Raw genomic sequence first — 10,425 nt, 5'->3', positions numbered from 1 at the left:
AGTGGAGCAGGTGTTTAACTGGAGGCAGGGGAGGGTCAGTCATCTTATCCAGTTGCCCTCCACCATTTCTCATCTAATGTTTGTGTGTGTGTGTGTGTGTGTGTGTGTGAGAGAGAGAGAGAGAGAGAGAGAGAGAGAGAGAGAGAGAGAGAGAGAAACAGTGGAGAGGAAACCTTTTCAAACAGCATTGCCTGCAATTCTTACTCCCCTCCATTGTTTCTTTTTTCTCTCTCAGCTAATCTGCAGACCGCGGTTAAAGCATTGAGGTGACCAGAGAAGGTCAGGGCTGACATTTGGGCTGGCCATACCCACCCACTTCACTAGGGCTTTTTTTTAGGCTAGGGCTTATATTAGACCCAACCCACAAAAATCAGAGGAGGGTTTACTTTCGGGGTAGGTCATATTTTGGGGAAAGCATGGTTGATTGTATTTTCAGTTGTTTAGGAGTCTAGTGGTCCACTTCAGGAAACTCAGTTTTGCAGCTTCCCCTTCTTCTTCTTCTTCTTCTTCTTCTTCTTCTTCTTCTTCTTCTTCTTCTTCTTCTTCTTCTTCTTCTTCTTCTTCTTCTTCTTCTTCTTCTTCTTCTTCTTCTTCTTCTTCTTCTTCTTCTTCTTCTTCTTCTTCTTCTTCTTCTTCTTCTTCTTCTTCTTCTTCTTCTTCTTCTTCTTCTTCTTCTTCTTCTTCTTCTTCTTCTTCTTCTTCTTCTTCTTCTTCTTCTTCTTCTTCTTCTTCTTCTTCTTCTTCTTCCCCCCTCTCTCTTTCTATCATCTGGAGGCAGGGGAGGTGAAAAATGGCCCGTTTTTGGCCTCCTGAGGCCTCTGCGCATCCGTTTTCACCTCTCTTGCTTCCAGAAGTATTCTTCAGGCCAAAAATGGGCTAAAACGGCCCATTTTTCACCTCCCCACCTCCAGAATCTCTCTGCAGGCCAAAAATGGGCTAAAAACAGCCTGTTTTTGGCCAAAAAAGCTAAAATGGCCCATGTTTTGGCTTCCTGGGATGTCTGCATGCCCCATTTTCATCTCCCCCATCCCCAGAAGCATTCTGCAGGCCAAAAACGGGCTAAAGCAGCCCATTGTTTGGCCTCCCAGGGCATCTGTACTCCCGTTTTTACCTTCCCTGCCTCCAGAACCTCTCTGCAAGCCAAAATTGTTGTCCCAGCTCACGGGGCTCGTGAGGTAACTCCTGCGCTTGGCTGAAGGGTGGGCGGTGGATGGGCAGGGAGAGGTGGGTGGGAGAGGCAGCCTTGTGATCCTGAGCAGGCCGGATTAATGGCTTTGACTGGTCATATGTGAGCCACGGTCCGTAGTTTGAGGACCCTTGGTCTAGGCAGTCATATAAACAAGAAATATGTTTATATAACTGCCTAGATTGTCTAGCAACACAATCAAAAGTACAACCATCAATAAAACAATAATGGCATGGATCTTTCTCTCTTAATCGTTAAAGAGTCCAGTAAAGCAAGCTCTAAACTATTCTCCAGAAGACTATAAGAGACGGTACTATTCTTGCCTTAAAGGAGAGGAGCAGGCACCAAGAATGTCTCATTCTCTGTCCATTCTGCTACTGTGATCTCTATTCACTTGAATTGAATGTCTAGAGTTTAACCAGTACCTTGGATTACACTGAAAATAAACTAGACAGGCTTAGAATCACTTTATTGACACTTTGAATGTACACTAATCGGCATACATTAAAATGACATTTCGTTGTATTCAGTTCTCAAAGGGTCACCACCTCCAATATAAACTACACAAACCTGACAAAATAAATAAATACAAAATTATGTACATGCCCATGTATGACACAGAGAAACAACATAGTCTAGTTCGGATGTATACATGTACATGGCAAGAAAAATAAATCTTGAGAGTTTACCAGACAGATGGCACAGGAAACAAAGCTGTTACAGCAGGGTTGTCAAACTCCCAGACCACGGGCCAGATGCATCACATGCTGGCCATGTCCACACCCAGTTTAGTGAAGGGAAAAAGTCCGGATATGTCACATGACACAGCCTTGACAATGTCAGTTTAACACCCCGTGTTACAGAATCTGGTAGTCATGCTAGATATACTTCAAACCTCCCAGAGGGGAGCAACCTAAACAGACTGAAGTGGGTGTGTGTGTGTGGGTCTCTAACAATGCTTTGAGCTCTAAGCACATAGCATGTCAGATCCATGTATCTGCCATTCTTCATTTATCTAAGATATCTCCCAGGGGGGAAAAATTTCTTGGCAGATGCTCTGTCCAGGAAACCCCAATACAACAGCAAAAAGATTGAAGTTATAAAACCCATGATCCAACCAACCCAACTTGCAACCAAAATAATCACCCGGTACAAGAGACGAAAGAATCACTGACTGACAATGCAACAACTTCAATATTTAAGTAGGCGCTACTTAAGGACGACTGGCTCCAGGCTAACAAAAACACTTGCTTACTCAAAGATGGGCTAGCCTGGGTAGAAAACAAACTTTATGTCCCTGCCAGCCAGAGGATGGACCTCATGAAATGATGCCACGACTCAAAAATAGCGGGACACTTTGGGTTTGTAAAAACCCTGCACCTCATCAAAAGACAATTTTGGTGGCCATCTCTCAAAAAGGACATTGAAAACTATGTTGCTAGTTGCCCCATCTGTGCTGCTGCAAAAGAAGACAAGGAAAATATCCTGGACCTTTACAAACAGTGGCAGAACCTTCAGCACCCTGGAAAGAGATCTCTATGGCCTTTATAGTGGAGCTTCCGAAAGTGCAGGAAATATTGTCATTTGGGTTGTAACTGATCTTTTTCAAAACAGGTTCATTTTGTTCCATGCCAAAAGATCCCAACAGCCAAGGCAAAGATGTTTTTAATACACATTTATCGCCTTCATAGAGCTCCCCAACGGATTATCTCAGATAGGGGTGTACAATTCACATGCACCTTTTGGCGGGCGTTTTTAAACCTATTAGGCTCCACCCAGGGGTTGTCATTTTTCAATCACCCCAGACTAGCTGTGGAGCAGAACGCATCTAATAGCGTATTAGAACAATATTTAAGGCGCTTTATTAATTACCAACAGGACAATTGGACTGACCTTCTTCCTTTTGCAGAGGTAGCATACAACAACTCGATCGACAGCAGCACTGGTTTCACCCCATTCCAGGTAGCCCCAGGCCAAGAATTCAACCCCATGCCAGAACTACCTACCAAGGAACCTGAAATTCCCTCCCTTAAGGAGTGGATAAATAATTTGCAAGCCACTTGGCCAGTGGTCAGACTAGCCTTACAAGAGGCTAGAGCAGCTTTTAAAGCTCAGGCGGACAAAAACGTGATCCTAAACCATTCAAAGTTGGGGACCGCGTGTATTTTGTCTACAAAATTCCTAAAATCATTGCAACCCTCTATGAAACTGGGACCTAAATTCATTGGGCCATTTACCATCTCCAGAATTATTAATCCTGTTACGGTAGAGCTTCTTCCCAAAACACTTAGACAGGTTCATCCAGTATTTCACTGTAGGCTACTCAAACCAGATATCACTTCAAACCTTAGACCACTCCTTCCCACACCTCCAACTTCCATTATGGTACATGGGGAACAACATTTTGAAATTAAAGATTATCCTTGATTCGCACACTCACCGTGAATCCACACAATATTTAGTAGCTTGGAAACACCTTCCTTCCTCAGAAAATGAGTGGGTAGCCAAACGACATGTAAAAGCACCCACATTACTATGGAAGTTCCACCTGAAATACCCTCACAAACCATCCTAAGTTGTAAATGTAACACATGTTTTATGTCTTCCAGATGGATTTCTCAAATTTTTGAGGAGGGCAATATGTCAGATCCATGTATCTGCCATTCTTCAATGGAAGAAGAAGGGCGGGGGAGTTGGTACAAGTAATCCTTTTTGATGATATCTTAAATCTTATATTGAATCTGTATAACTTGCACATGATATACAACTGGGGAACTAGAGCTAGATGTCTAGAAACTTGTCACCTCTTGGAGAGATAGCAAGAAGAGAAGGGACCATAAAAATTCCAGCTCTGAAAGATACTCCCTGGGAAACTTTTCTAAGATACGTTCCCAGAAAAAGGTGGGGGGATTAACATGTTGGTTCTTTGTTTGACTAAATCCACATCAGAATAACGGGAGGAGTTCTAACTCCCTTTATCTATTACTGTATGTCTGGAAGCATCTTAGATTCTGCTTTGACTAGTACCTGGATCACTTCCTTTCAATAAAGAATTCCTTTTGAAGTACCTAGCTTTCAGAAGTTCATTCTTTTCAGTTGAAGGGGAAAAGTCCGGTGCTTTCATAAAGCAGAATCTAAGATGTTTATAAGCAGTATCCTGAATGACAGGAACTGAACTTCCTATAATCTCCTCTGCTGTCCTTACCACTCTGAATGGACTTTCTGTCTGAGGCACTGCTGCCATCAAACCAAACAGCGATGCAGTTAAAACACTCTCAATTGTGTGTCTGTAAAAAATTAGTAACAATAAAGGACAATATTTGTAGCTCAGGATTGAAATGAGGGGTCCTTGGTGCTCTCTGAGCTTGGCTGTTTTCTTGCAGATATGTCATTACCCAAACTAGGTAACATCATCATTGGTAATGTAAATTAGCAACTAATGCAACTCCTATAGTAGCAGTGTTATATAACAGAGGGAAACTCTGTCCTGTGATTTAGTTTTAGCCTGAGATTATAACATATTAAATGATGTTCATTAAAGGACAGTATCTTGAAAATCCGCTTGTATGTATGTTCTGTAGTTTTGTTGTGGTTCGCTGGCAGCCGGTGTGGACGGCAGAGGAATCGGACAGTGAGGACAAAAGGGAACCAGTCAGGGAGTCTGGTGAGGACTTGGACGAGGGTCCTGCATCCGATGCAGGGATGGGGCCAGGATCATCTGAGAGTGGGGTGCTGCCCTTTGGAGCTTTTGGAGTCTGGCAGCAGTGAAGCAGAGGACCCCGGAGAGCCTGTTCCCAGTGCGTGTGTGCGCAGAGCTACTAGGAGGCAAGAGCAGCTGAAGCAGAAGAGGCGACTTGGGAGTAAGGCTGGGTGGTGATTGCCCCTCCCATAAGGGATAAAAGTCAGTCTTCGATGAAGAGCTTTGCAAGAAGCAAAGCTGTTCAGTAATTTCTGAGTCCGTCTTTGTTAGGAATGTAAGTCACTTAACAGATATTTGGGTTGGAAATATATAAACCAGGATAGACATTTTAATACTGTATCTTTAAGAAAATGCAAAAAATTGTAATTGGGTGTGGTTTCTCAAACAGCCATAAGATGGAGCCAGAAACCTGGGTTGTTTAGTTTTAGTCTTAGTCTCAGAAGAGAGTGTGTCTCAGTGAGTCTCTGTTTCCTTCTGTTGGAGAGTTTTCCCGTTCTTCCTAATTGACTGATATTCTTGGATTTGATGTAAGTCTGATACTGAACTGTTTTTGACACTGGACTTTCTTATTGGATTATCCCTGGATTGAAAACTGACTGATTTACCTGTGAATGACTTTGGACTGTGTTTGAAGTTTGCTCAAAAGTTTCTGGATGTAAAAACCTACATTTACTGTACAGTGTATCTGTGTGCTGTGTGTGTATTATTCAAACACTACTCTCAATAGGTCTCCCTGTATGCGCTCATTCTCCTAACAGGGAATTACCTCAACAGTCTTGAAGCTCTGTACTCTGGCCCATCGTTTGAAGGAACTGAAGCAGGGCCAGCAACCCCTGCAGGAATATGTGAGTGAGTTCCAGCTGATTAGCCAGAATTTGGCCTGGAATGAGGCTACCCTTAAATAGAATGTTCCAGGATGGGTTGTCGGAGGAGTTGTAAGACAAGCTGGTTCGGGTGGATACAAATGTGGGCCGTTTGTACTCAATGTTGGATCTGGAGTTGCCCGCATTGCAGGACTTTTTGGATAAGAACTTTGTTCAGGGTTTTATCCGGCCCTCATCATCACCACTGTCTGCCCCAGTCCTGTTTGTGAAAAAGAAGACTGGTGACTTGAGGCTTTGTTGTGATTACCGTAGATTAAATGCCATCACGGTGTGCAATCGGTATCCTCTGCCCATGATTCCTGAACTGATGGAGCGGCTCCTGGAGGCTACTGTGTTCACCAAGTTGGACCTGTGTGGGACGTATAATTTGGTATGGATACGGCCCGGAGATAAGTGGAAGACGGCATTCAGTACCAGGTACGGGCATTTTGAATACATGGTCATGCCGTTTGGGTTGACCAATGCTCCTGCTGTCTTCCAACATTTTATGAATGACATTTTCCGGGACCTCTTAGATCAATTTGTCATGGTTTACCTCGACGACATTTTGATCTATTACAACTCAAGGGAGAGTCACCTGCACCACCTGCTCCTGGTTCTTCAGTGGCTCCGGGAGAGCCGCTTGTTCACCAAGTTGGAGAAGTGCCAGTTCTTCCTGTCCACCATCAAGTTCCTGGGGCATTGCATCTCTTCTGATGGCATTTCGATGGAGCCGAGCAAGGTCGAGTTGCTGCTCAATTGGCAACCTCCCAGGCGAATGAAGGATGTCCAGCGACTCCTCAGATTTGCCAACTATTATCGGACCTTCATCCCTGGCTTCGCTTCCCTGACCAGGCCCCTTGGCTCCTCCAGAAAAAGGTCCCATTCCGGTGGAGTGCTCCTGAGCAACAGGTGTTCCAGGCCTTGAAGCAGGCCTTCATGAAAATGCCTATCCTGAAACACGCCAATCCACACTGTCCATTCGTGGTGGAAGTGGATGCATCCGATGTGGTTGGAGCGATGCTACTCCAGGCTCACGCATCCGGCGGTACCCTCTTCCCTTACGCGTATTATTCAAAGAAGCTCAATTCTTCTGAGAGCAATTATACCATCTGGGAGAAGGAGCTACTAGCCATTAAGGTGGTGTTAGAGGCCTGGAGGCATCATTTAGAGGGGGCACGATATCAAGTTAAAGTCCGGACGGATCACAAAAACTTGGAATTTTTGAAGACCGCCCAGAAACTGAATCAATGCTAGATTCGGTGGTCCCTCTTCTTTGCCCAGTTTAATTTCTGTGTCACTTATATCCCGAGTGGTCGCAACCAAAGGGCAGATGCCCAAGTACTTGTTTCCTGAGGCCCAACTCCCACTCCGGACAGTTCTGCCCATAGAGTCTTTCTCTGCAGTTCAGGACCCAGTGGACCTATGGGCTCAGATACAAGAGGCGCAGTGGCACAATGCTTGGATGGATCAATGGAAGCAAGAGGTGGGACCCAATTTTCCATGGTCGTTCACTGAAGAACTCTTGCAGTATCACAACAGAGTCTATGTACCGGTGGGGCCACTCCCGGGACTTATCTTGTCGCAGTGTCACAATAATCCTGCAGCGGGGCACTTTGGCCTTTTCAAGACGTTGCATCTCATGTCTTGGACTTTCTGGCAGCCCCGACTACGACATGACGTGCAGTCCTATCTCATGTCATGTGTGCAATGCCAGCAGGCCAAGTTGGCAACAGGGGCTCCCCCAGGACTGCTCCAGCCCTTGCTGACATCGGAGAGACCTTGGGGTGCCCTTTCAATAGACTTTTTGACAGATTTGCCTCCATCTTCGGGATTTGCCACAGTGTTCGTGGTGGTTGACATGCTGATGAAGATGGAACATTTCTTTTCGTGTCATGGCTTACCCACAGTTTGCACCACTGCCCGCATGTTTATTCAGCACATCTTCCAGCTGCATGGACTACCTGATCGGGTTGTTTCGGACCGAGGGGCTCAATTTACAGCCCAATTCTGGAAAGGGCTGATGACGGCTTTGGAATTGAAAATCTGCCTGTCATCAGCACATCATCCGGAAACTGACAGTGGGACTGAGAAAGTCACCAGGATCCTGGAGCAATACCTGCACTGCTTTGTGAACCAGCAACAAGACAACTGGTCAGACTACTCGGCTGTATCAGAATTTGCATTTAACAACTCGCAGCATACCTCCATGCAAACCACCCCTTTCCTAGCCAATGTGAGCTATCATCCTCGGTTCTTTCCCCTGATACAACTTGACTCACCGGTTCCGGATGCGAACAACTATCTGTTTGAGTTGCAGGCTGTTCACCAATTGGTGTGACGGTATCTGGAGGAAGCCAAAGAGGATTACAAACAAGTTGCGGACTGCTTTAGGCAGGCAACACTGCCATTGGCTGTGGGGCATTGGGTGTGGTTGTCCACTAGGCACCTTCCGTCAGACTGGCCGGTTAAGAAGTTCAACCACTGGTACTTTGGCCCATTCCCTGTGGAGGCGGTTGTCAATCCGGTCGCCTACCGCCTGACTTTGCCTCACTCGCTATGTGTGCATCCCATCTTTCATAGATTCCTCTTGGTTCCCAAATGGCCAGCCTGTCCACTCCACCAACCTGACCCTCTCCTTCCAGCACCACGCGATGGAGAGGGACCGCCTGAGTACGAGGTCGCCAGTATTTGGGACTCTTGGTGGCTGAAAGGGCGGTTCCAGCACCTCATCGAGTGGAAGGGTTATGGTCCAGAGGATTTCACATGGGAGAATGCAACTTCCATGTCCCTGTTTTGGTGGATGCCTTTCACACACAATTCCCATCACGGCCGCATCTGGACTGTCAGACTCGGGGGAAGGGCCCTGCGGTGAGAGATAGTTTTGTGGTTTGCCAGCAGCCGGTGCGGACAGCAGAGGAATCGGACAGTGAGGATGAAAGTCAGTCAGGGACTCTGGCGAGGACTTGGACGAGGGTCTTGCACTTGATGCAGGGATGAAGCTTTCAGAGTCTTGCAGCAGCAAAGCAGAGGACCCCGGGAAACCTGTTCCCAGTGCGCATGTGTGCAGAGCTGCTAGAAGGTGAGAGCAGCTGAAGCAGAAGGGGTGAACTGGGAGTAAGGCTGGGAGGTGATTGCCCCTCCCATAAGGGATAAAAGTCAGTCCTCAATGATGAAAAGCTTTGCAGGAAGCAAGGCAGTTCAGTAATTTCTGAGTCCATCTTGAAGCTCTGTACTCTGGTTGTTTTTTTCTGGGTTTTTGGGTTGGTTTATGTTAAGCCTTAATTGGACATCTGTTTGTTGGCAAGCATTCTACAGCACTGAGAAGCGTGCTCTTAGCTGAGGAACTGTATAATGAGTTTTGGCTGGGAATGCAAGTAATTCCCATCGACGCATTAAAATAGGTTTTACTTTTAAATTCAGTTTGTGTTTTACTAAGTTTGACAAAGCCTGAGTCAGAACAAGTTGTTATCTGCATTGCATGATGACATCTCCCTTTTAAAAAAAATCTGACATTTTGTTGCTTTCATTCCCAAACTCTTATTTAAGAATGAGATTATTCCTTTTTTTAAAATAAGTTTTTTATTTTGTTTAAAATAGATGTAATTTATCTTTCATTTAACAGTGTGTCGTCTGAGTACAAATATCTTGTGCAGTAACAGTTAAATTTTACAACCATATCCATTGCTTTGATATTAATTCTCTATTCTTACCTTATCTTATTGATATATATAATATTCCTATTAATATAACACTCCTTTTCTTAACATGTTTAATTCTATTAACATATTTTCTATATTTCACTAGTCTATTAGCTATTTCTAGATTTCATATTTTTTCTCTAGCCAATCTATTAAATAATTCCTGTATCTGGTAATATTCAGTTTGCGCCTTCTCTTTAATTGCAAGTGTTAATCTATTCATTTCTGCACATTCTAACATTTTTCTGAGTGAGATTATTCCTGAAATGGAAGCATTCTACTGAGAATGGAAACATACTGAGGCTCTTTTAATTAAATTCAGAATATTGTTCTTAGTTATATATATTTTTCTGAGCAAATATTTATTGGAGGAACTTTTGTGTCTGTTCAGTGTTTGCACTGTTTTGTTTTACAGATGTTTGATCATAATAAGCAAGGTGATGAAGCCAATGCTAGCTCAGCACAAGGTAAACCTCTTCTTCAGCAAGAAGAAACATGCAATATGAACTTCACCATCTGTTGAAATGAATTTTAGTGTTCTGAAAGATAAATGAAACTTGGGAAGTTAAGAATGTATTTCATTTTTTTTCCATTCAGGTATGGAAAGGAAAGTTAATGAAGATTCCTTATGGCAGGACAGTAATAGTAGGTAAGTTTAGTTTCATATAGAATCAACAATCCTCAGAAGACTTGATGAAAAAAAATTATGAGTAAAAAGTATAGAAAAATAAGTTTCATTTATCAGAACCAGGAATGTTAAATCATTTTAGGTTAATCTGACAAGATGTTTATCATGTTTATGGTGATTTTAAAATCATTTCATAGCAAATAGATGAATTGATTTTATTAATTAATTTGGTTATATCCTTATTTTCTGATGGAGGGCAGTGTGGCTAGCAGATCAAAAGACTAAATATTTTGTTGCATTTTCTGTTTTGTTTTCTCAGTTAAAAGTTGTTGATTTAATCTGTTTCT

The 10,425-nt window shown here is 43.8% G+C and overlaps 1 protein-coding gene across 3 annotated transcripts in view; it reads left to right on the top strand.

Moving 5' to 3' along the window:
* The window catches only part of ZDBF2 (zinc finger DBF-type containing 2), a 62,551-nt gene that overhangs the window by 11,590 nt on the left and 40,536 nt on the right, over positions 1–10,425 (top strand). For 2 of the 3 annotated variants that reach the window (XM_026673194.2, XM_026673195.2), the window contains exons 2-3: positions 9,866–9,917; positions 10,048–10,099. In XM_026673194.2, the coding sequence (XP_026528979.2) occupies positions 9,866–9,917; positions 10,048–10,099 (104 nt within the window). The remainder of the gene's footprint in view (positions 1–9,865; positions 9,918–10,047; positions 10,100–10,425) is intronic. The other variant, XM_087949479.1, reaches the window with a different exon arrangement.

The sequence above is a fragment of the Notechis scutatus genome, chromosome 1, assembly GCF_049901735.1.
Source record: "Notechis scutatus isolate UNSWTSFEM ecotype Mainland chromosome 1, rNotScu1.2, whole genome shotgun sequence".
NCBI classification, from domain to species: domain Eukaryota; kingdom Metazoa; phylum Chordata; class Lepidosauria; order Squamata; family Elapidae; genus Notechis; species Notechis scutatus.
Note: the sequence above shows the minus strand (reverse complement) of the source record. Positions and strands in the feature narration are given on the sequence as shown.